The sequence below is a fragment of the Belonocnema kinseyi genome, chromosome 8 (genome assembly GCF_010883055.1).
Source record: "Belonocnema kinseyi isolate 2016_QV_RU_SX_M_011 chromosome 8, B_treatae_v1, whole genome shotgun sequence".
NCBI classification, from domain to species: Eukaryota; Metazoa; Arthropoda; class Insecta; order Hymenoptera; family Cynipidae; genus Belonocnema; species Belonocnema kinseyi.
Window position 1 is genome coordinate 125880226 of NC_046664.1, and position 27962 is coordinate 125908187.

Below are 27962 nucleotides of genomic sequence, written 5' to 3' on the forward strand. Positions count from 1 at the left end.
TAAACCAATCTGTGATGCAGTTTCGTGTGAAGTGCAATTGTGCACGCGCGTGCCTTTGCAGAGGCCCAGGCAAGGTGCGCTGTATTCTTGTTCACCGAGCGTATCGATCGAGGTGAATGGCACTAAGACGCGACGTCGCGGTTGGCGTCGACCTCTACCAGGTTCGTGGTAAATATGCGGTGGGGATAGTATTCCTATCCTACGCTACTCTTATCCGTCATGGATGTAGCGGCTAGATCTTGGAAGGACGTCTTAGCGGTTGGTTGGTGTATCCGCTACGAGAGGGGAAGGAAACCAAAAAATAGTGGTGGGGGTGGAAAGCGCTGGAGTAGGGTAGGAAAAACAGCAGGCGAATAGCTTACCTATTAAATACGAGATTATTTTCTTTCAGTTGTCAGTTCTTCGTTTGATAGTATAACATAAAGGTGAAAGTGATAACGAATAACGTGATCTTCCTCTACCAGCCTATCAACCCAGTCCAAATAGGCGTAAACATGTCATGTAAAAATTAATTAAATAAAAAGCGATATCATTTTACGAACTAGAGATCAGCTGACCCATCGACCGGATCAACTGCTTTTCAAATTCAGGGAGGCTGCTCTGAAAGTAATAAACTCACCTCGGTTGAAGCATGTAGAGATTTTGAGGTGACCCTGACAATTAGAGATTCTAGTCTGTGAAGTGACTTTTTCTTTTTGTAATTTTTCACTAAACGAAATGGCAACCTACACGGTCTACAGGCACGTTGAGCTCGATAACGTTGGATATGGGAAAAAGAGGTAATATTTATTGTCTCTTACGTTAACTCGTGGTGTAGGGCTGACATGTAATTAAGAAATTGTAATCAACTGTTAATTCAAATCCGTGACCCGTCCGAAATGATCGTTTCGTCATTACGTTACGTTATCTAAACAGTACCGACTATTTTGTTTCCTTTTTGTAACGTTTGGACCAGTGTTGGGTATGTTACTTTTTTTGAGTAACTAGTTAAAGTTACGTTACTTAATGAAAAAGGTAACTAGTTTCAGTTACGTTACTCTTAACTGTAACTACCCTACCGAAAGAAATCTCTGAGTATATTCTAGGATCAGAGAAGCTCAGAGAAATTCTCCGCAGGCACTCAAGTAGATATATTTAAAGGTCCAGGTAGTCTTTTCAATGTTTTAAAGGCTTTAAAATGACCTTTCCAAAATTGAAATAGAAATACGATCATAAATAACAAGCAGAGAGGCTGAAATTGAAATAAGAATTCGATCATAAATAACAAGCAGAGTGGCTATATAAATAGAGTAGCCGACACTCAAGGGTTCTTTGTTAAGCTTTCGGATTAAAATTGGAAGTAGATTTTTTAATTTTCATAGTTAACAGCCTAAAACATAATAATTCGGAATCTACGGCTTTCGATGATTTCAAATATCTTAACTTTTTTTAAAATGCTTAACATTGGAATTAATATGACGTTTCTCGTACATGGAATGACATACGCCAAAAATACAACATTTTTTAATTCAACTAGAAAATGGTATATTAGCATATAAGTTATAATTATAAATAATGTAATGAGAAAATTCATCAATTAAAAAAAAAGTGTTAATAATTTGAAGAGAAATTTAAAAAGGGAGAGTCGGATTAGCGACGGCCAACTATTGTAAATAACTCTGTCCGCCCGGTACGGGACGAATACAATATTCTTTCGCTAGAGAATACTCAGAGATTTCTATCGGTAGGGTAGTTACAGTTACTAAATAAAGTAACTTCAAGTTACCTAAAAAATTACTTTTTCCTCTTCCTTAATTTTTAATTTAAAAATAAAAATAATTATTACAAGATTAATAAAATTATTTATTATTATATTATTATAATGAAAATATTAATAATTCATAAAAATATTATTTTAAAAACAGCGATTGGTTTAGTAAATAAAAAACTAGTCAGATATTTCGTCAAGTAAACAGTAATATACAACTTGGTTGACTGGTTGAGTTATTGCCGTAAAGATTTTTAATTGGCCCAAGAATACTGAAACCCGAACGTTCTAAAACCAAGCGACTTTTAAATCCGAGGGTTTAATCTCTTCCTGTTTTGTTGGAAAAAAATGTTGATTGACCGTACAGAAAAGATATACAAAAACACAAAGTAACTGTAAAGTAACTAAAATTAAGTTACAAGTTACTTTTAAAAACAGTAGCTAAGTTACTCTAAAAGTTACAAATAACGTAACTTTTTAGTAACTTAGTTACTTGTAACAAGTTACTACTCAACACTCGTTTTGACACATTGGTACAAAATTAAAAACGAAATTGTTATGACTTCATCTTATTTCACCTTTCTGCTTTTGAATATTTACATATGGTAAGGTGAACAAGGATTCGAATGCACTATTTTGTACAATTACGCGTAATTAAAAGAATTCGTTACGATTTCATTATTTTGAATAACGTAACCTAAGTCGAGTGAATATAGTTGCGTTTTGGCAATATAGAAACAGCAAGATAATAACGAGAGTATTTTGCTTGGCTTCGGTCGGGTCCCTGATTCAAATCAATTATAAATTTTATTGTTGATTTACAACAAGTCAGTTCGTGAAACAAGTGGGGTAGTAGTAGTATAAGTATAAAGTAGTAGTATACATAAAAGTCTATTTAAGATTGTTTTGTTGAGTTTAAAACAATGATTAAATAATAGAAGTAGGTCGAACGAGCACACCATATTTCAGATGGAATTTCCATCTTATAGAAATATATACTTGATAAAGGAATATATTTCTTTTCATAAACGTTTTTATCACAAGAAAAAAAATAATAATAGTCATTTACCTACAAAATACGTAATACGTTATGACATTAGTGAATGGCCCCATCGCAAAAGCGAACTAAAAAAAAAAGTTGCGGAAAAGAGAAGTAAAAACACGCGAGAGCAAAAACCACCTAAGAATTAGCTGAGAGGTAAAACGACACAAAAATGAAGGGAGAAGATTCCCCCCACTTTGCTGCTGCGAAGACCAGCCTCGTGTAAAATCAAAAATGCGCAAACACGAATCCGAGCTCGCCCGACTTCACGAAAGACGATCTAATCAGCTGCTCCTCAAATTTATTCTGGTTTTAAAGTCCTGAGTTACCTTAGAATCATTAAATTTGTTGCGAAGTGGAAAATATTTTCACCATATAATTAAATTTTTTACTAAAATTATACATTTTTAACGGAAAATGGAATGTTTAATCTTTATCTAAACAAATCATTATATCAACAGAAAATAATTTTTACTAAAAAAGTAGATTTTTAACTAACGAAATGAATTCCTAATTAAAATAGATGAACTTTAAACAAGAAGAATAGATTTTTACCAAAAAAAGATAAATTTTTAACTGAGAAAGGTTAATTTTCTTACAAAAAAAAATTTAATTAAAAAAATACACTTTTAACCGATAATGATACAGTTGAATTTTTTAATTCCAAAAATTAATTTTCAACAAAATATTAGAATTTTTAAAAAGACAAAATAAATTATTTTTAACCGAAACAGATGCTTTTTGAAACACGAAAAATAATTTAATTGAAAATAACATGAACTTTTAATAACTGAAAGCAGTCAATTGTTAAGCAAAAATATTTACCACAATAGTTCAATCTTTAACGAAAAAATATATCAATTTTCAACTACAAGAGATCAATTTTAAATAAAAAATGATACAGTTAAAATTTAAGTATTAAAAAATGTTTTTTCAACCAAAAAGAATAAAATTTTCAATAAAGCTGTTAAATAATAAACCAAAAGAATGAATTTTTTATGAATTTAATAGAAATATTCTACGAATGAGATGGATTTTTAACCATATACATACTTGAATTTGAATCAAAAAAGATAGATTTAAAAAAAATGGAATTAATACATGTTTAGTAAAAAAAAATAATAAAAAAGCAAAACAATTAATTTTAAAATGGAAAGAAGAATTTTCAAAACAGATCAATTTTTACTAAAAAGTCGAAATTTCCACTAAAACAAAATTCTCTTTCACCCAAAAAACAATGAATTTTTAACCAATGAAAGTAATTTTCAAACAAATATTTTTCTAAAAAAAGACGTAGTTTCAAACAAATTAATTTGCAAAAAAAAACGAATTATCTATAAAATAGGTAAATTTTCAACCATGAATGCCATCGTAACACTTTCAATCAAAAATATAATTTAAAAATTAAGAATTTACCAAAAAAATTTAACCAGATAGTTGCATGTGTTAACTACAAAATATTTTTCAACCAGGAAGGGAATAGTTTAATTTTCAACTGAATAAAATTTGTTATAACAAAATATCATTATTTTTTACCAAAAATATCAGTTTTCAAACAAGAAGAATAAATTTCTACCAAAAAGACGAACTTTAAATTGAAAAAAAACAAACACTTTTTAATTGAAAATTCCATTTTATGCTCAAGGTTTCAGTGGAAAAAATTAAATTTTAACACAAGAATAACATACAAAAAAACCTTTTTCAATCAAAATGTGTTTTCTCTTTCTGTAAAAAAGTTTAAATAAATAGATCAAAAATCATCATTTTATCGACAAAAAACGATTTCACTACATTAGTCGACAATATAACAATGAATTTCAATGTTTTTTTAAAACAATTTTTCTCGTTATTCGCTCAAATGCGGACTGAATTATTAATAGAAACAAATAAGAAAGTCTAACTCTTTTTTATTGAATACATTCCATTATAGTTTAAAACTTCTAGTATTACATTTTTTTGATTGAGGTTTCATCTTTTTTTGGTAAAAATTTTTTTATTTGGTTTAAAATGAACTTTTCTGTTAGATGTTCATATATTTGGTTTGAAAATTCAACGGTTTTGCAAAAAAATTATCTGTTCTGTTAAAGTACTTCATTTTGACATACAAATTTTTTTTAAAATTGATTTTTTTTTATTTTTGGACTTAAAAAGCCTTTTTGGTTGAAAATTGATTTTTGAACTGAAAATTTAAACGTTCCATTTTTTGTTAAAGTTGTATCATTTTTAGTTGGAAATTCAACTATGTAGTTGAAAAATCACCTTGATTGATAGGAAATTATTCTTCTCGTTTGAAAATTTATCTACTTTTATTAAAAAGTCAGTTCTTGGGTTGTAATTTCCACTCTCGTCGGAAATTAATTTTGTTCTTTTTGAAAATTTTAATATTTTGTATAACTTCTTTTTTTCGGTTAACAGTCATACTTTTAGTGAAAATATAACTATTCCATTTTTGGCTGGAAATTCAACTTTTTTTTAAGCACTTTCTTTTTTAGTTGAAAATTCAACTGTGTGGTGGAAAATTCATGTATTTTGTTGGATATTCGCTTCGCGCTCGAGAATAGGTTACCTCGCGCTTCGCGCTCGGATATTTATTCTTTGCATTTAAAATGCTTGAAAAAAACTTTATCAAAATGATCTCTTTTAGATGGCAGTATTTACATGCGTCTTCATATACTGAATTGTCTACTTAATTAAGTATAGTCAAAGATTAAGTTTCTCAAAGCTCTGTAGGCTTTGAATTACACATTATCATCGTGACACTCGCGCTGCGCGCTCGTTTTTCGACAGACATTTGTAAACAGGTTTTTTTGAATATTTTTTTCTCGTAACTTTCGTCGTTTTCCACACATTTTTTTTTTTTTTTTTCAACGTTATTTTTCACGAATAAAATAAAAAGTACGCGTCCTATCAAGAAGTGATTCTTAACGAAGTTGTAGATCTTTTTTGGGATAACCATTTTTGTTAATTCATCTTTTTTCATATCCTACATAATTTGTCCACAAAATGGAATTTTTTATTTTCCATTATTTTTTGTGCAATCAAAATTTGAAATTTCGATTTTTGAAGAAAATCCAAAAATTGGTTATGATAATCTTGTAGGGCTTTCGAAAAGAAATAATTTTCTTCTCTTGACTTTTTTTCATATCGTGCGTTTTTCGGCTTCAAATTTTGATTTTCGGTTGAGTAAAAAAAATTTTAAAACGCTATAACTCTGAGAATTTTCTTTTTATCGAAAAGTCATAAGGATAAATTGTTTGTTCTTTTTAATGCTATAAATATCCGTACATAGAATTTTCAAATTCAGAAATAAGTGGTCTCAAAAATATTCAAAATGCGCTCACTTTTTGAATTTTTATCAAAAATAGCTGGTTCACGAACTCGTCCTTTCTTTTAGGACCTAAAAAAATTATGCCAAAGATGAATTTGATTCGTTCATTTTTTCGAGAGTTATCGTGTTTACGGACGGGCAGACAGACAGACGCCATCGTAAAAACCTGATTTTCGGATTCAGGGGGTCTCGAAACGTGGAGATCCGTTGAATCATAGTTAAATTTTCGACAAAAAAGATTAATTTTCTTGTTTAAATAACTTTAAATTATTGAAACTCATTAAAAATTCCTTGGAATATTTTAAAACATCCTAAAATATTTAAGATCCTTTAAAATCTCTGGAAAAATCCTTGAAATCTTAAAAATATAGCCTAAAATATTTTAAATCCTTTAAAATCTCATACTAAATTATTGAAATCAATGGAAAACTCCTTGGAATCTATTAAAATATCCTAAGATATGTCAAATCCTTTAAAATTGCATATTAAATTACTGTAATCAATTAAAAATTCCTTGGAACCTTTTAAAATACACGCAATGATTTCGAAACCTTCAAAATCTTTTGAAACACCTTGACATCTTTTTAAGATTTCTAAGGTATTTTGAAGTTTTTTAAAACAACCCTGCTATAATTGTTAAAATTCTTTGAAATTTCTTTAAAATATAAAAATGGATTGAAAATTCATTAATACCCTAAAATAATTCAAATCTTTTACAATCTCATACTACATTATTGAAATGAATTGAAAATTCCTTGGAACATTTTCAAATACTCTCAAATATTGCAATACCTTCCAAATATTTTGACATACCTTGAGCTTTTTTTTAAAAAGATTTTTAAAGTACTTCTTTAAAATTCTTTGAAAATCCTTAAAATTATAAAAATAAGATGAAAATTCCTTGACATCTTTTAAAACATCCTAAAATATTGTACATCCTAAAAATCTTTTAAAATGTCTTGAAATTTTTAAAAGCTTCAGATTGAAATTTAGAAAACAGAAAAATTTCAAAACGTTAAATATTGAAATGTTTGTAGATTAGAGTTTTGAAAATAGAATCAATAAAAATTCAAAACTTTCAAGATTTTATTTTCAACTATGAAATATGAATAATTTTCAACTCGATGGAATTCAAGTCTTCAAAATTTAAATTGTATACTCTGAAGATTATTGACCAAATATTATTAATCATAAATAAATTAAAAGCGTTCAAAATTGTGTGTGTGTGTATGTGTGTGTGTGTGTGTAATTTTATAATTATATACAAAAATCGTTTTAGAAATAGTTCAACTTTAATTCAAGTAATTTCTATCAACACTTTAATTTAATAGTTTAACTAATCTACAAACATTACAATTTTTTACATTAAAAATTTTTTCTTTTTTCTAAATTTCAGTGTCAAATAATTTCATTTGGTGATTGCCCAATTGAAAAATGTACGTTTAAATTATGAACGCTTTCATTTTATTCATGATTATTAATTTTTTATAAATAAACTTTTAAATTTACAATTCAAAATCTGAAGACTTAAATACCATCTTAAATTACCATACCAAATTATTTTTATTGAATAGTTGAAAATTTATGAAAATTAAATTTCGAAAGCTTTGAATTTTTATTGATCCCATTTTCAAAACTCTAATCTACAAACATTTCAACATTTAACGTTTTGAAACTTTTCTCTTTTTTAAATTTTAATCTGAAGCTTTACAAAATTTCAAGAGATTTTAAAAGATTTTTAAGGATTTTAAATATTTGAGGACGTTTTAAAAGATGTCAAGGAATTTTCAATTTATTTTTATAAGTTACAGGAGTTTCAAAGAATAACAAAAAATTTTGAAGGGTTATTTTAAAAAAATGCAGAAGTACTTTCAAAATCTTTAAAAAAAAGTTCAAGGTATGTCAAAATATTTGGAAGTAATTGCAATATTTGAGAGTATTTAAAATGTTCCAAGGAATTTCCAATTGATTACGGTATTTTAATATGAGATTTTGAATGATTTGTTATATTTTAGGATATTTTAATAGGTTCCAAGGAATTGTTCATTGATTTTAATAATTTAGTATAGCATTTTAAAGGATTTGAATATATTTTAGGGTATTTTTAAACTTTCAAAGAATTTTCAAGAGCTTTAAAAAATTTTAAGAGATTTTAAAGGATTTTTAAATATTTGAGGATTTTGAACTATTTTGTACCAAATTCTTTTTTAATTTATGTATTTTATTCCAAATTTACTTTTTTTACAGAAAACTAATTGTTTTAGTTGAAAGTTGAACTGTTTCTATTAAAAGATAGTCAACTAGTCATTAATATGAATATAAAATTTTATAATTATAATATTAACATTAAAAATATATATATATAATTAATTAATAATATACATAATAGTAAAAGACCTACGGTGGGGGTAAATCTTAGGTTAGATCTGGCAGCTCTGGGAGCAGCTGATTAGATCGTCATTCGTGAAGTCAGGTGAGCTCGGTTCATGTTCGCGCATTTTCGGCTTTGCACGAGGCTTGTTTTCGCAGCAGCAAAGTGGGGGGAATCTTCTCCCTTTATTCTTGTGTCGTTTTACCTCTCGGCTAATTTTTAGATCCTTTTTGTCTCGCGTGTTTTTACTTCTCTTTTCCGCAACTTTTTTTTTTTAGTTCGACTTTGCTCTGAGCGTGTCAAATAATTCTGCAGATCTAAGCAGTTCTATAGAATTTTAGACAAAACCTCTAAAATGTCAACGCCTACAAAGGACCCCCGCAGAATTCGCATTGGAAATGGCTCTCGGCTAAATTTTCTGAAAATCGGCTTCCTGGTAGTTCTCAATGTGTAGATCAAAAGTCTGAATGGGCACCATGTCCAGAAAATTCGAGTTTTTGAGATATAATTGTCCGAAGTTAGGTCTTTATGCAGTTAGCAGCAGAATAAAGCTGCGATGCTGCTCATATAAATCGGAGTGATGCGACTTGTACAAACCTAATTATGTCTGTATGGACGCGTTGCTACACTTAACTGTCTCAACAGAAATACTTTTGCAGCAAAAGTTTTCCTCATGCGAGTAACTTCACTTAACCTTGCAGCCAAATAGTTGTGATTATGTAAAACATTTATCCACTTCGTTCAAAACAAAACAGGCAAGAAGGTGACGATGTTTTTGTTCCAAGAGAATTTTGTCTCTGAGTGATATTTATATACCGGGTGTCTGATGAGAATTCTGGTTCCCTTCTAGGTGGCCTAGGGAAGTAAAAGTGGGCAAAAAAGTACCCCGTAATTTTTGGATCTGGGGCATTAGACCAGTAGGAAGAGTAGAGTGACACGTAAAAGTCGATTCCTGATGAGATAACTGTGGAAAGTGTTTTAAGCAGGTGCGTAGAGCATATTTTGCGTTTGCGCCAGTTTCAAAGTGATGGAAAATGCATATGGGTGGGCTATAAAATAAAAAATATCAAATTTGACCGATTTTTAAAAAGGTTTAGTCGATTTAACTCGTAAACGATGCATTTAATCGGCATACTTTACAGGAATGCATTTGTTTAAAACAAAAAAATAAACAAAATTCATTTGTTTGCGATTAACAATTTTTCTATTTTTTTTTGCCAAAAACGAATAGACGTTTTTTGCGTTAAAATTAGGGTTAAAAAATCAGTTTTTACATTATCATCAAGAGAATTATTTGAGTATTAGAGTATGTTTGAGTATTAGATTAGAGTATTAGATTTGTGTAAAATCTGACCCTCCCCCCCGTTTTTGTCAAATGTCCACGTTTTGAGACCCCCTGAATCCGAAAAACAGGTTTTTACGAATGTGTCTGCCTGGCTGTGTGTGCGTGTCTGCAGATTTGTAGTTGGTTAGCACGATAACTTTCGAAATGATTGACAGATTGAATTGGCCTTTGGTATACTCTTTTAGTGTCCTCAAATAAATGTCAAGTTCGTTAGCTAGCCATTTTGGATGGAAATTCAAAAAGTGAGCGTATTTTACAATTTTTTGTGACTTTTTTTTTAATTCAAAAATTTTCTGTAGGTATATTCATAGCATTCGATCAGACGAACAATTTATCCTAATGACTTTTTTATAGAACCAAAATTTACCACAGTTATAGCATTTACAAAATTTCAAAAAATACACGAAAATCAACATTTTAAGTCAAATAACGCATGATATGAAAAAAAGTCAAGTGAAGAAAAATGTTTCTTTGCCAATGCCCTACATGATTGTATAAACACCTTTTTGATTTTTCTTAAAAAATTGATAATTCAAATTTTGACAGAATAAAAAAGAATGAAAAATAAAAAATTACATTTTGCGGTTAAAATATTCAAAATGGGTGAAAAGATGACTGAACAACAATTGTGCATTTTAAAAAGGTCTACAAATTTGTTATAGATAACTTTTTGATAGCATCTGTATTCTGTGTTTTAATCGTGAAACACGATATTAACAATAAAATATTAGCTCGCTGCGTGGGCACATTCTCATCACAACTTATGTTTTTTAATTTTCCTATTCGTCTCGTGTGTGGGTTTTCAAAAAATTTACTTGTTTCTTTAATGTTCTTAATGCAATTTTTCACGATTCAAACAAAAAATAGAACTACCAAAACATTTTGAGTGTCAACGTTTTGAGACCCCCTGAATCCGAAAAGCTGGTTTTTACGCGCGCGCGCGCGCGCGCGTGTGTGTCTGTCTGTAGATTTTTAGTTTGTCAGCTAATAAGATATGTTAGAGAATTTTTCAGCCTGATTTTTGAATTGGGTTTTTAATTTTTTTTATAAATAAACAAATATGACGAAAGACTGGCCTTTTTTCTAGTTTTGTTCCCGGTGCTCGTCAATAACAGGATAATGAATTGATAAATTATATATATATATTTAGAAATGACCGTAAGGTTTCCAGTTATAACAAGTAACTGCGGATATTTTAATTCGACTTAACTTAATTTTTTTATTGAGCGACAAAGTTACAACTTTTTGTTGCTAAAGTTTTCCATGATAACATTTTTTCTAAGACTTTCAAATTCATTAAAAAAGCTCATAAATCAATTGAATAAGTAACTAAAAATAATTTCCAGTGGGTTAGAGTAACTACAAAAATTGTTAATAATGTTATAAACAAATTAATTCGCAAAAGTCATTTTTTCGTGATTTGCAATGATTAGCTAATTTTAACCCTTAGCTTTTATATAAAGTATCACAGATAATGATGTGCGCTTACAATAAGTTAAGAATAGATAATAATTGCCAATTATTTAAACAATTTTTATAAACAAATGCACATTTTGACCATTTTTTCATGTATAGGCTTGATTTTTTTGTGGAATCAATTCGAAATGTCTTGCAAAAGACTCTTTGCTATTATATTTTTAATAATGCCAAAAACTGATAATTATTTAAACATTTTTTATAAACAATTGCACATTTTGACCATTTTTTTATGTATAGGTTTGATTTTTTTTGCGGAAACAATTTGAAATGCCTTGCAAAAGAATCCTTGCTGTCATATTGTTTATAGCCATTCGTGCTTCAGTGAGTGAAAATCGAGTTTACTTATTGGAGATTGTGATACCCTCAGCCATTTTTGACTTATGTGGACCTGAAAAGGGCCGTTTTCAGGTAGGAATTTATGCTTCAGGAAGTAAGAATCGAGCTCACTCATTGAAGATTGTGATACTTTCAGCCATTTTTGTCTCATGTTGCCCTGAAAAGGGCAGTTTTTAGGTAGGCATTTATGCTTCAGTAAGTAAGAATCGAGCTCACTGCTTGGAGATTGTCATGCTTTTAGCCATTTCTGACAGAGGTTTCATCTTCCTGCAGTCTACTTTTCTATAACTGCTTATCAAAGGGTCCGAATGGAGCAGAAGATGATAAAGAACGTCTAGGTTCGTCATTTGTCTGTCAGACATTCTACTGTTATTAGTTCTAACTTTTCTAAAGATCTTATTGTTTCCCTCTTGCGACTCTTCTGGATACCAACCAATTGGCAGCTCAAAAGATTGAATTATATCACTTCCGTGAATAAGCAGCTTCTGTACTGATGGTGGCATTTTATACCAAAGATAAAGATTTATGCAAAGATCAGCGGTTTCCAAACAGTAAGTCTTCAATTTCGCATAATTAACTATCCTTCCACACGTTATAACTTGTAATATATTGTAGAATCTGGTGATCAGATCTTGATCCAAATCGGTTATGTTAGCAACCGATTTAGCTTTTCCCAAAAAAGAACGGGCAACATTTCCGGTATTTGTTGTTCCATAACCCTGCTTCCCCACATCAACTGTTAAACCCTGTTTGGATCTTAATTATATCTGAATACGTTCCTTTCTTGATTTTTTCATTTCCTTTTCTTCCTTTTTTCTTGCGGAAAACTTTTTAAAATCCATATTGTAGGAAATATGTAACAAATATTCCAGAACAAGAATCCAGGCATGCAACGTCGAGAGACCAAATTTATAATGTGCCTCATTGCATGGAATTTTAGCTACATATGATAAGTTAACATGTTTTGATCCAACTCCACAAATATTGCAGCGAGAAGATGCTTTCTGTCCAGTTAGAATATTACATACCTTTCCATCAATCATCGTACACTTCAAGTCAAAGCTGATATCAAAACTCATTCCACTGACACCAATGGAATAGGTACGAACTTTTTCCAGCAGCTTTATGTGATAGTTGTACTCTTTCTTTACAAGAGAATCAGTTTCTTTACGGAAATGAAATTTAATTGTCGTACAGAAATTGACAGATGAAGGTGTTTTATTCGTCCAAATAATATCATCATCTGCTTTTAATTGAAGAGGGACGAAGGAAATCAAAAAGAAAGATTTATGCGTGAAAACGCTCTTGTGAAAGCTAATGTTTTCTTCACTCTAAGAATCACTCTTATAAAATTCATCGTTTGCATCCACATCATTACTCTTCTTTGACCACTTTTGCCGTTTCATCTGATGCGCAGAAACACCGTCCATACCCTACTTTCCAAATAGCACTAGTTTTTTACCAAAAAGATTAGCGAGATCATCTTTTTCCATTTGTAACAAGATTTGCTTAACTGTATGACCCAGTAAAGTTATGCAATGGACACTTGCTCCTAAATTAGATGTCTCTATATGCTCACCGTTTCCTGGATAAGAAGCTTTTTTTGCTTCGGAGATCTTTAAATACGGCGGATATGAATCATTGCCAGTTATTTCTTCATTGTACTTCGTTAGCTTTTCCTATTTCCTCTACGACTGACCTCAATCCACGTACATCGCTAAGATTCTTTGCAATTTATTCTCGTCATCATCTTCCTTTCGAAACTGCGTCCCAGATTTGCTATCGGACTCATTTTTGATCAATGAACGTGCTTTGGATAATTCTTCCTTGCTATAATTTGAAGAAAGTTCTTGGACGCGCCTTTTCTTCGTCTTTTCGGATCCATCTTCAAATGATAATCGTGGTTTTCCTCTCTTTAGAACATTAGTTAAACCTTTTGTTTGGATAGGTGGGCAAGGAAAAGGTACCTTGAACTCTGCTTCTAAGAATGCAGTATAATTTTGAACAAACGATGCTTTTTTCGTACAGACACTTTTCCATTTTCTATTATACAAAGGCATAAAAGAGTCAACCATTTTTTTTCTTATAACCATTAACTGACTTTCATCAAGAGAAGACGTAGCATTAAGATTATCCAAAAGCAAATCTACTTTGTTACATTTTGATTGTGGATAGCTATTCCAAATAATGTCACATAAGTGCTGATTTTTTATTCTGTATTCCATGTTAAAAAATACTTCGAACGATTCCCCCAATATCTCCGTAGAAACACGCAGTCTATTTGTGAACGTCTTCCATGAAGCAAAATAAAACAAATGCAGAAAAACAAATCAACAACGAATTGAAGTTGCTTCTGCTACATTCAACTGTTTTTAGGTATAGTTGATACCAAAAACAATTTATTTGTAGCTGCAGCAACTTCAAGTCGTTCCTGATTTTGTTTGCTTCATTTGTTTTATTTCATTTCAAGGAAGATTTAGTTGCTAGCAGTCTTTGCCAAGACATTTTCAGTTCATTTTGCAAAAAAATCTAGCCTGTTAAAAAAAATGGTAAAAATGTGCATTTGTTCATAAATTAAAAAAAAATAATTACCAGTTTCTGTCACTATTAAAAATATGTCAGCAAAGAGTCTTTTGCAAGACATTTTGCATTGATTCCGGAAAAATTCAGAGCTATTCATGATTCATGATGAATTTGAAAGTCTTAGAAGAAATGTTATCATGGAAAACTTTAGCAACAAAAAGTTATAACTTTGTTGTTCAATAAAAAAATTACGTAAAGTCGTATTAAAATATCCGCAGTTACTTGTTATAACTGGAAGCCTTACGGTCATTTAAAAAAAAAGCATCAAAATCCGTTAAGAATTGCACTGTCGGTCGATTTCTGTCCAAAAAAGGTGCTTTTTTTCACACTATGCGTCGCCACATTTTGAGCCAAGACATTCCTGATGATAGCTGCAGGGTGTGCCATGCACACCCCGAGCATTTAGCTCACATACTATCTAGTTGTCCAACTCACGCGGGAACGACCTACATTCAAAGGCACAATGCGGCATTAAGAGTGCTTTATTACCATCTCTGTCTCTCTTATGACATTAACCTTAATATCGCTCCTCTAAATGCTCCTATGGAAATCGAGACAATTGTCGAGAATGAGAATTGCCGCATATACTGGAACTTTATATTCTCGACAATTGTTTCTGTTGCCTGCGTGGTAACAATATGCTAAAATACTTGCAGGAAAAATGCAGAAGGCGGTAGTCCTTGGGTCGCTCCGTGTTCTTAGGTTGCACGAGGCTTTTGCTAGATCGTCATATTGATTCCGTTTTCAGACTGTAGCCACCTATCTCACGGTCGTGAGACGTGGTTGTGGCTGAAAGTTTACTGCAATTTCGCTGGGAGCGGGTGCAATTTTCCAGATTAGCACCCTGCGAAATCCTGCAGTTGTCCTTATGACAAATTTTTAAATATATATAATTAAAAATTTGTCATAAGGACAACCGCAAGATTTCGCCGGGAGCGGGTGCTAATCTGAAAAATTGCACTCGCTTCCAGCGAAATCACGGTAAAATTTCAGCCATAACCACGTCTCACAACCGTGAGATAGGTGGTTACAGTCTGTAAAGGAATCAATACGACGATCCAGCAAAAGCCCCCCGACACTAGACTCAAAAAAAGAGTTTGGTGTATTATCAAAATATTTGTTTTCATGAAATTGAGAATCTAAAAATTAAAACAAGTGTCCACCATTTTCATTAGCCTATAATAATATGTAATAAATCAAATATAATATAAATTATATGAAATATAAGTTTAATAAAATAAACTATGTATATTATATAAATATAAAATCATAAATACAACAATAATAAAAAAAATATATAATAAAAAATCTGGTTTTGAAAGTCATCGCAGGATTTAGCGCAGCAAGGCACATATTTTGAAAATCTATTATGCAAAGTACATATTCAATATAATATATTCACCATTTTTTCAATAATTAACTGTTATAAAAATTTTTCCTGTAATTTTTTCACTGTATAAATATTTGAACATAAGATACTTTCACCATAATTTCAGACTTTTTTTTGTAATTTCTCGAGTATACTTATCGCCAAAGAATATTTAACTACAAATCTGCTTCATAAATAACTACATGTTAATAACTCAACTGATATTTAGATTTCTTATTTAATTTTCGTACTGAACGAGTACGTAAAAATAAATAACTTTTACCATACATTTAGACTGTTTAAAATAATCTTATCATTAAATAATACTTATGCTGATACTTGTTGTAGTTATTTACATAAAGTATTTTGTTTTTGAATAATCTTTGTGTAAATACAAATCTGCTCAATACATAACTACATGTTTCTCACTCTAGTATTATTGCAATTTGTTTATAATTGTTTAAAAAGATAAATACTTGGAAATAAATGTCTTTACCCATACTTTCAGTCTTTTAAATATTCTAATTATTAATGAATACTTGAACTGATAGTCATTAAAGTTGTTTTCGAGGTTTTTTTCATAAACTGTTTTATAGTATTTTAATACCTTGTCAATAAAAAATAAGTATATTATAGTTTACAAGCAGAAAACCTTCTAACACAATTATTTAATTCTATTTTATAAATTTTGTGAGAGCGATAAACCAACATCCGTTATTACGGAACTAGATATTGTTAATTTGTACTTGGTTATTTTTATATAGCAATGAGCGAAGGTATTTTGCAATAATAAATGGCCGTTTCCTGTGAGAGGAAACCACTGACATGAAACACCAATCTCCCTTTTGTTACCTTCAATTTTTGCGTATGAACTAGAGCTAGGCTCGCCACTTCAAGCAGGTGCTGGCTGCCACGACAAGTGTATGACTGCCACCAAGTTTTTCTGTCATTTTTTTCAGGAATAGACGCCGGGGGGGTTTAACTTTTGTACTCGAATTTACAAAACAATTCATTTCCAATTTCATTTTTAATTTACAAAGTGAATCAAATTTGTCTGCAAATTAAACCTGAAATTAAAGCTTTAAAAAGGGGGAAAAATTTGGAGAGTTTTGTATTAAAGTTCAGAAAGAATAAAAAAAAAAACGACGGCCCCCAAAATCCCTTCTTCTTTATTTTGAAGAGTGTAAACTCTACTCTATAATAACCGTGAAGGGCTAGGTACCATTCGAACGACAAGATTTATTAGGGCCAGTTTGACCTAGTCTCATGGCTGCCACTGGCAGCCAATGTAGTCGATGGCTACCTTCTGGTGAGCCCTGACTAAGAGTATTCAGTTGATCTTAGTGTTTTGCCATTCGCGCAACCAAAGCCGAGGACAAGACCAATGAGACATTTCACATTATCTATCCGATGAAATACAGTTCACTCTGATATTTATTGCGTCACATTTTTCAGCAAAGTCTGAATTTCAAATGTTCAAATTTTAATTGCTTTGAATTTAAAATTAGTCAAAGTAAAAAATTTAACATTTTCAATTATTTAGTTTCAAACGCCTTCAATTATAAATAATACAATTCCACTTCCTTTGAATTTCAAATAATTCTATTTTCAAAATTCGAATCTGAAAATATACCATTTTTAACGTGACATTGTCCAATTTGGGAAATTCAATCTGAAATCATTTCATATGGTGATTCTTCAATTCAAAATAAAATTGTTTAATATTGAGCGCTTCGATTTAAAAATTTTACAATTGGACTCCTTTTTATAATTAAATTTTCCATAATCGTTCGATATATTTTTTTAAATGTCGCGCTTTCAATTAGAAATTCTAAGCTTTTAATTATTGTTTCATAAAATGTTCAAAACATAATATTTAAAAATTGGTTTAATAATAGATTTTATATATTTTTCATGTTAGGAAATAGAAATCCAGAGACGTGAATGAGCGATTTGCGCATGTGTATTTATTTATCATATGATTCAATGTTAATCGATTTCTTGCAAAGAGGTTTGCTAATGTTTATCGACATCCCCAATAGTTCATGTATTTAAAAGAATGGTGGCCACCCTGTAAATAAATTAGCGAGTCACTCAATTAAAACAGCAACGTATTCTTTTTTTCGTAAAATTAAATTTTAATATAACAACCAAAAATAAACTGAAACACTAAAACACGAGCAGCCCTTTTTATTTTATGGCTTTCCATTGTTTTTTATCCTTCTTCTGCTCTTCCGTCAGTTGCATGTCAAGGATAATCCTACAGTGCACAAAATGGATTAAACTTATATTTTAAATCGGAATTGTAAAACATTAATATATAAAGAAAAACAAAAAAATGCAACCTTACCTTTCTAAAAATTCTAAAGATGACGAGATCCCCTTTTTATAGTTCTACCCATACAAAAAATGAGCTGCAAGAAACAGGAGACACCCTCCATCATGCCCCTTCCCTCCACAAGAATGAAATTTTCTACGACTATAATGCAGCAACAGAAATCATATAATGATACCCCTGAAAAGTACGAGCCTAGATGAGTTAATGTTGTTTACATACCATATCAATTTGGAGGGTAACGACACTAGACTGATTCGAATTACTTACCTTTGATAATGAACACTGGATGCCTCGAATCTAGTCAGTTCTTTTAAACCCCATGAAAGTTGGTTTAAATCATCTGAAATCATTCGAATATTTCAATTTTACTTGATAAATTATAAATCTCTTGAAATAGCCTTGAAATCTCTTTAAATGCTGTAAAATATTTCACATTCTTTGATATCAGTTTAAATGATTGAAATCATTGAAATATTTTAAAAATCATTGAAACTTTTTAAAGCTCTTGAAAATTAATTGCGATTTCTAAAAATACCCTGATATCTTTCAGATCCTTTGGAACCACTTCAAATTATGGTAATATATTAAAAATACTAATATATTTAATATGGCCTTTGAAATCTTTTGAAATCCCTTGAAATTATTTAAATCAATTGAAAATTCCTTGGAATTTTTAAAAATAATCTTGAATCTTCCAAATTCTCTAAAATCTTCGGAAAGACCTTGATCTTTTTGGAAATCTTTAAAATCCTATAAAATTGCTTAATTGTTGTGAGTAAATTCTTTAAAAGCCATGACAATATTATAAAATCACGTAAAACTACATGAAATCGAATATTTTCTGAAATCCATGAAAATTTATTAAAATACCTGGAGCGCTTTTAAATTCCCTTAAAATCATTGAAATTCTCTGAAATCTTCTAAAATCCCTTGGAGTAATTTAAAATATTCTAACACTTTATAGATCACATAACATGGTTCGATATCCTCCAAAATTCACCTGTGTTAGCAGAAATTATATCTTTATTTTTTTGTTTAAATTTCATTTGTTAGTGTTGAAAAACAAGTAAAATATTTTCTGGATTGAAATTCAACTTTCTTTTTAAATTAGTTTTTTTTATATTAAATATCATCTGTTTAAAGAGAAATTCTACCTTTCTGGAATAAAAATGCAACTGTTTTGTTGAAAATTTGGCTATGTTGTTAAAAAGTCATACTTTTTGGTTGAATAGTTTACTATTTTGTTGAAAATTTAACTATTTTATAGAAAATTTACTTTTTGTTTAAAATTTATATTTTGGCATTGAAAAATTAACTGAAATCTTTTCTGGCTGCAAGTTCAACTTTAAAAAAATTGTTTTTTAAAAAGTACAAACGGTCTATAATGACACATGATACGTAATTAAAAGAAATATATAATGTGGGAAAAACTGGATTGTATATAAATCCGCAAAAAAGCGAAAAATTGAAATAAATTTCAATCCATTTTTGAACGTATTTGCGTTTGTGATGGTAAACCAGTTTAATGTACCTTAATTTGTTTTTTATTTAGATGAATTACAACGATGTCAGAAATTTCATTGAGATTGATCTGAAAAAATTCATTTATTGAGGGAGAATAATGTTTTTGATTTTTCGAATAAACAAAATGTCATAGTTTACAGGCAACAAGCTGCCGTAGGTCGTAGAAAGTCACTTTTGAGTCAGTTCATATGCGTTTGTTTTTTGGTGCTACGTAAAATGGATTTCCACGAGACTAAGGGGAAAAACGGGTTGAGTGAAGACTGCGAGGAGAAACGGTTTAGGCGTCTAACCGCCTAAACGTTGCACTTAAACTTTTCAAATCCGTTTTCGCTCCTCTACTAATTCTACGCCGCTTTTACTCTCGGCCCGTCAGTTATAATTGTAATCTTTTAAGGAACTCCCTGTTCCAAAGTTAAAATTATTTACCTAATTTAAAAAACAAAAATTAAGAATAATATCTATTACCTTTTTGATGATGATGGAAAGTAGATGATAATATGTCGCACTGGATCTGCTAAATAGTTAGATCACTACTATACTTGGTGCCTGGGAAAGCACTGAGAAATGAATGCTGCACACATTTCAGATTGTCAAATTTGTAGCATTTTACGCCCCCCCCCCCTTTGGTTTGTTGGCTTCAGGTCAAAAATTTGGAATGGGAGAAACCCAAATTCAGGACCGCCTAAAGATATTTTCAGGCCTGTGTTAACCCATCTTAAGTACACTATTCTTTCTTGTGCCTTAATAGTACTTATCAATTTTGTGTTAAGTTTTGTAGAAAAAATATTCTAAAAATAAGTGAACGTACATGTTGTTTTGAATAAGGCTCAAATGCACGAAATAATTTTTTTTCAGCCCGAACTTATCACAATATATAACAAATGAAAAGTTTTCGAAAATAAATATTTTGTACTTCCAAATAATAACGGTAATTTTCCACAAATATTGGAAACACATTTTTAACTATTTTAACAGGAAAATTGGCAATGATTGAGGAAAAATTCCCTATTATATTTCAAGTAATTTTCCACATAAAACTGGCAAAATTACCTAAAAAGTGGGTAAATTCCTAAAACTTCATGAGGTTCCTTTATTTCCGAAGTCATTGGGATGATTAACGTGAATAGAGTGTCCCTATGCAAGAACAAGACGTAGATTTTTCTAGCGTAGCGGAGTTGGCCTCTGATGACTGAAAATTCAAATTGGAAATTTTGAATTTGAAAACATATATTATCGTAGATAATTACATTCCGCATCTTTTTTCCCCTTACCAGAAAATCGTATCTTTTTTCGTTTTTTAACAAATTGCAAAAAACGAGTTTTTTCAAAAGTCGATTTTCAATTAGATTTTTGTCTTCCACTCGTGCTCAAATCCACAGTTTTTGGAATTTCTTTATAAAATTCAGAGAAAATGTTCATTATAATATCCTTGTTATGACAATTAGCGATAAAACTTTTCAACTTTATTTATAACAATATAAAAAATTATTTTCAGAGCTATTGCATATTTCGTTTCACAAAACGTTTGAGTGTTTCGTTTATCGAGGAAAGTTTGAGCAAACAAAAACTTACTGCGGAGAAGTTGTTCAGAAAGGTACAAAGAAGTTTTCTGCAAAGGATTTTTTCAAATAAATTAATAGGTAAAAAACTGTGAACGCTAAACTTTGAGAGAGCGACTGATCTTCATGCGTGCATTATGCCGAATCGGGATGTCATTCCCTATACGGCGGTACAATGAACTCAAAGATGGATTATTCAAACATTAGATGACCGTCAAACGTCCTTCAGCCTTCTTAATCCCAAAAGAAGCCAAAACATTGCAGTTTTCTACAAAAACAAAATAGATCATTTCTATTTTGACTACGGAAGTGTACACTTCGTATACGAATTGCGAGTTTTAGCTTTAGTGAGAACTAAATTTATAGTTTATAATAATAAAATTATTATCTAAACTAATTTTCAAATTACTGTAATGGAAAGTGAATCCCAAGATTCTTTTAGAGGGAGGAAACGAACAAAATATGAAGAAGCGTGGGCTAGAAATGTTAATAAAACATGCCGAAATAGAGTACGTATAACATTTAGTTGGTTTTTTCTTTCGATAACAGCTTAAAAAAACGAGGTTCTTTTTTTTCTACATTTTGAACTCCTATATAAATATCGTGATAAAAGCGTATTTTATTGAAAATTTAAAGATAAAAAAAACTGCAGTAATAATATTAAAACATAAAAATTTCATCCTAGGAAGTGACTAAAAGAATTGTTAATTATCGGGTTAAACATCAAATTGACTGATGATGTGAAGGAATTGATAAAAATTCTCTGTCTGTCCATGCTACATCAACAATCTCACTATAGTAGAGAGTCGACATCTCTAAACTACATAATCAATCCGGAAATAAATTTGCACAAAATGTATGAGGAATTTTTAGAATATTATACTGCTACGACAGGAAGTGAACTAGATTTGCAAGTGAACTAGATTACAAGCTATACAATCTGATGAAATTGCAAATCACAAAAAAAAAGTTCAGGAATATCAGGCTTTAAAAAAAGAACTGCTTTCAGAAGAAAATGTACTTTGCTGTGAATTTGATTACGCGCAAAATCTTCCATTGCCAAAAATTCCCGTTTCAGAACAGTTTTATAAATATTACTCTGGTTATATTTATTTAACGTACACGTATTTACCTCAAAAAACAGTTTTATACAACACGTAATTGAAAAACAATTTGATGAAACACGTTTCACGAAAATTGTAATTTTTTCTGATGCAGCAGGCGGACAAAATCGAAATTACACAGCGTTTGATTTCTTCTTAACACTATGCATAGATCTTAATATTAAAATCTGGCATATTTTTCCTGTTCGCGGTCACTCCTATTGTCAGTGTGATCGAAGTTTTGGTTTATACTCGCAAAAAAGAAAAAACTAAAGCAAATTGAAACAGCGGCAAAGTACATTGAACTGATCAGAGATTCTCGCAATCCTCCGTTTATTATGGTTGAATCAGCAAACAATATTTTGCACGATTTTGAAAAATCTTTTAAAGGAAACGTACGAATTCCGAAAGCTATGAAAATCAGTCAGGCTTGTGTAATTAAATATTTACCAAACGGCAATGTACAGCTTTTTGATCATTATTACGGCGGTCTCACAAAAGCTAAAATGAATGACGTTAAAAGCTTGCTTAAATATCTCTCTCTTAAAGGTCAAAAATTTTTCACGGATTACTTTGCGTCGATAACAAAAATTGAAGAAGTCGATGATTCTGTGTTATCTGAAGAGGAATAATATGAACTTTACATTAATAAAATTGTATTATAATATAATGTAAATTAAATATGGAATAAGTCCTGTTAGAACATTTTATAATTAGCACTGTAATATAAGCCTGTGATTACAATGATCTCGTTAACTATTTATATAAGTTATTATAAACATAAGTATTCGCTAAACAAATAAAAATTTGATATATTTTATGTCAATTGAAGAGTTATTATTTATTTTTAAATCTGACCCCCTTATTACCTGCCTAAACTGCAAGACATCTCGACTCGCCGCAATACACGCATAAAGATCAGTCGCTCGCTCAAAGTTTAGCGTTCACAGGTTTTTACCTATTAATTTATTTGAAAAAAGCCTTTGCAGAAAACTTCTTTGTACCTTTCTGAACAACTTCTCCGCAGTAAGTTTTTGTTTGCTCAAGCTTTCCTCGATAAACGAAACACTCAAACGTTTCGTGGAACGAAATATTCAATAGCTCTGAAAATAATTTTTTATATTGTTATAAATAAAGTTGAAAAGTTTTATCGATAATTGTCATAACAAGGATATTATAAGGAATATTTCCTCTGAATTTTATAAAGAAATTCCAAAAACTGTGGATTTGAGCACGAGCCAAAGACAAAAATCGAATTAAAAATCGACTTTTGAATAAACTCGTTTTTTGCAATTTGTTAAAAAACTAAACAAGATACGATTTTCTTTTAAGGAAAAAAAAGATTCGGAATGTAATTATCTATGATAATATATGTTATAAAATTCAAAGTTTCTAATTTTAATTTTCAGTCGTCAGGGGCCAACTCCGCCGCGCTAGAAAAATCTACGTCTTGTTCTTGCATGGGGACACTCAATTATGGTAATATTATCTTTAGAAACGGTAATTTTCTACAATTATTAAAAAAATATTATTTAAAATTTTACCAGGAAAATTACCAATGGCTGAGGAAAAATTCCCTATTATATTTCGAGTAATTTTCCACTTAAAACTGATAAAATTACCTAAAAAGTGGGAAAATTCCCGAAACTTCATGAGGTTTCTTTATTTCCGAAGTCATTGTGAAAATTAACGTCAATTATGGTAATATTATCCTTAGAAACGGTAATTTTCCACAAATATTGGAAAAATATTTTTTCCAATTTTAACAGGAAAATTACCAATGGTTGAGGAAAAATTCCCTGTTATATTTTGAGTAATTTTCCACATAAAACTGGTAAAATCACCTTAAAAGTGGGAAAATTCCCGAAACTTCATGGGGTTTTTTTTTATCCCGCAAGTCATTGGGAAAATTACCATAAATTATGGTAATATTATCATTGAAAACGGTAGTTTTCCACAAATAATAGAAAATTTTCCAATTTTATGAGAAAATAAATTTCCCCAGATAAAATAGGGAATTTCACCTACAAAATTGTTGGGAAAATTCCCGAAATTTTTTACAGTGTACAGTATCGGGCTCAGTTTCTGAAAAAATGCATTGAAAATCTATTTTTTCTGTGACGTTTATATCAACTTCGATACCAAGTGTCTTCATTGAAAGGTATGCATTTTTTTGCTCTGTTCATTACGTGGATAATTTCTAAGTTACTTGGCAAAGCAGTGTTATTGCAGATCGAGTTCTTACATCGATTGTTCGCAACCATTCCCGACACATTCGTAAAAAGAAACTGAGTACCAGATGTAATAAACCCTGACTTGAAGGCTGATTGCTTCTGAAAGGTATGAAACTAAAGTGTAGTACATTAGTTGTAAATATGATAGTGTACCCTCCCTTGCAGAAACGTATTTTTTTTAATAAGGTCCAGATTTTTGGATCGCAAAGTTTAACGACTTTACAAGCAAGCTTCATCTACATCTTAATGTGCGTGGCAGAAATGGCAGGAGGACTATTCTTCACTAAGGGCTGCGCTATTACTGCATACAGAAGCGAAGCTGGGTTGTTATTAAGAAAATGATGTTCTATTACTTTTGCAGAAGTCGCAAGGAAGGAATTCGTCTTGGGCATGCCATTTTTATTTAATGGAAACACAAAACCGTCCAGTTGGTTAGTTCTTGAGTCATACTGAACACGATTCATAATTCGGGTTGCGTCTTCACTCAACCAGGCGTATGGAGACAAATCCCTTAAGGGCATGTGATACTTTGAAAAGGGTCGATTTTACCAGTTTTAGGTTCCCCCGGCTTTTTTTCTAGAATAATAAATATTTTGTCTTAAAAATTTAAGAAATGATAGCGAACATGCTAACGGATGTCCCCACACACTTTTTTTGTGTTTTTTTATCAAAAAATTTCGGATATTACTAACAACGTGTGTGTATATTTCGAGGTTATGTATGTTACAATTCACCCGAGCGTTGCTTTCAAACTACACAATATTTTTGGCCGAAAACTTTGGACTTACAAAACGACGTAACCTCAAAATAATGCATACGCATAAAAATTTTATTTAGCACAATAAATTTTTTTGTTATTAAATCCCTCAAAAAAGAGTCCGGGGACGTCCGTTATGATATTTTATAGAATCTCCGAATTCAGTTTTTAAAAATTTGTCATTTTCGTGGAAAAAAGCTGAGGAAACTGTAAGTATCACATGCCCTTAATTTTTAAAATTCTTTCAACTCATTAAATCTGCATTCACCATCCGTTATTGTTGATCTCGATTTATCTATGATTCGCGTGAATGTACTTATAGCCGAAAGAGGAAGATTAGCTGCAAGTATATCGTATGCAATGCAGCCAACTGTCATAAGTATGTAAATTGAAAACTGCTTTACTGCCTCATCGTACTTGTAACCTCCTTTCTTGTACGCAGATCTTCCATGCGAAGCTTCTATTAATTTCTTTAATAAGGAAGAGCAATGGCACGGTGGCCACCGAACCGGGAGAAAGCTGGGAGAAACGTGCACCGGGAGAGAAATATTACAGCGGTAGGTTTCTCGCATTTCATAAGTCGCGCGTTTCATAGCGCCGTGTATTATTATTATTATTATTACACCATTAGGTCATTTCCCTTTCGGGGTAGGCGTGACTCACTCGGTAGGGGAAAGGAGTAGTGTGTGGAAGGAATAGAGAATTTTCAGATTGATCCAGAATTCTCGTGCTATTTAAGTAAATAACACGTTCGTTCCGCAACGCTGCTCCGACCCAGGTTGCTGATCAACCTCTCTAGCAATCACCCCAAGCGAAGAACCTCACGAAGTTGTTATGTAAGGTTCCCCGCTTGGGTCCATTAGTGGCCCAGGTCTTTTGTATCAGGCGTCATTCACTCTACTGACACTCTTTTTATTAACTATTTGCCGCCATACTTTCCTGTCCTGACATACTTCTCTAGCTTCTTTTATGTCCATGCATTTTTTCATGCAGGCTCTCGTGTTTATGTGACTTCTTATGTCTCTTCTAACTAGGGTCTCATTCACACATTCTAACCATTCTTTCCGCGGTCTACCTCTGGGCACGCTGCCATTTACTTTACATTTATACACTTGTTTCGTTAGTCGTTCATTTGGCATTCTCTTAGCATGTCCGAACCATCTTAACCGATTTCTTTCCCAGGTGTCTACTGGCGTCTCTTCTGCACCACATTCTTTTAGAATTATCTCGTTACTTACTTTGTCCATCAGAGTTTTCCCGCATATTATGCGCATGAATCTCATGTCAATTGCGTTAATTTTACTCTTTATCTTTTTCTTGATAAGTCCATGCCTCGCTACCCTGTACAGTCGGTACAAATATAGAATTATGTATTGCCATTTTAGCTTTATTTGATATATTTTTACTTCTGATAAGGGGACCTGCTCTACCAATAACCTTCTTACCTTCGTTTATGCGTCTATCTAATTCCTCATCTATCTCCCCGTCCCTATTAAATAAGCTACCAAGGTAGACGAACTTCTCAACTTGTTCAATTCTCTCATCATGTAATGAAATATTGCATAGTGTTTTCTCACTCTTTCCTTCGAACAACATAGTTTTTGTTTTATTTGCGTTAATTTTGAGGCCCATGCTCTTCATGCTTGCATCTAGTTTATTCAACATTCTTTGTAAGTCTTCGATAGACTCTGCCATAACAAGCTTAGCATCTGCGAACGCTTACACACGTACCCGTACTGTTTCGAGATCCGCACCCTCTTCGTCGAAGAGAGCCATTCTTAAACACTTGTCCATAAATAATATAAATAACCATGAAGACATAACGCATCCTTGTCTAACTCCTTGAATAATATCGAAACAGTCACTCAATTTCCCATTTACTCTTACACTCGCTTTACTACCTGTATATATTGTTTTTATAGCTTGTAGGAACCATCAATTGACTCCATACTCTTTCAGGACTTCCCAAAGTTTACTTCTATCTGCCTTGTCAAAAGCTTTTTCCAGGTCAAAAAATGGACAGAAAACTTTTTTTTCTACTCTCAAACTTTTTTCTGTTATTTGCCTTAAACTAAATATTTGATCCGTACATGACCTTCCTGGCATAAACCCACTTTGGACTTCCCAAATCACGAAACCGGTAGTTGCTTGGGATTGATTGACCGCCCACATTACGTTTCGTGTGCGAGCGTACTAGTTCGTATTTTAGACTGTTCTGAAGGTTCTGTAGTCTCAGGTCAACAATATGTGTTTATATATAATTAAAAATTTGTCATACGGACAACCGCAGGATTTCGCCGGGAGCGGGTGCTAATCTGGAAAATTGCACCCGCTTCCAGCGAAATCGCGGTAAAATTTCAGCCACAACCACGTCTCACGACCGTGAGATAGGTGGTTACAGTCTGTAAAGGAATCGATACGACGATCCAGCAAAAGCCTCGTGCACCCTAAGAACACGGAGCAACCCAAGGACAACCGCCTTCTGCATTTTTCCCGCAAGTGTTCTAGCATATTGTTGACACGCAGGGATGCTTTTTAGGCCATTAGTAAGTGAAAACTTGGCACCTCCAAGAGCGCCGATCATAAGGACGATCAATTTAACAGAATATTCCGGGTACAATCGTTGCAACTCCCTTATAAGGTCTCGATACCTCTTTTTCTTTTCATTCTCCTTAGTTATGATGTTTTTGTCAGCTGGTGCCGAAAATTCGATAACGAACATGGTTCGCTTCTGGAAGTCAAGATGAAGCATGTCAGGCCTCGAGTGAGCAACAGAAACAATTGTCGAGAATATAAAGTTCCAGTATATGCGGCACTTCCCATTCTCGACAATTGACTCAATTTCCT

The 27962-nt window shown here is 31.5% G+C and overlaps 1 protein-coding gene across 3 annotated transcripts in view; it reads left to right on the forward strand.

Moving 5' to 3' along the window:
• The window catches only part of LOC117177652 (microtubule-associated protein Jupiter), a 197632-nt gene that overhangs the window by 69739 nt on the left and 99931 nt on the right, over nucleotides 1-27962 (forward strand). Inside the window, exon 1 of one of the 3 annotated variants that reach the window (XM_033368453.1) lies at nucleotides 236-779. The exons of 1 other annotated variant lie outside the window; for it this stretch is intronic. In XM_033368453.1, the coding sequence (XP_033224344.1) occupies nucleotides 718-779 (62 nt within the window). In that variant the 5' untranslated portion in view covers nucleotides 236-717. Of the gene's footprint in view, nucleotides 1-235; nucleotides 780-27962 lie in introns of those variants that run through there. One more of the 3 variants, XM_033368451.1, reaches the window with a different exon arrangement.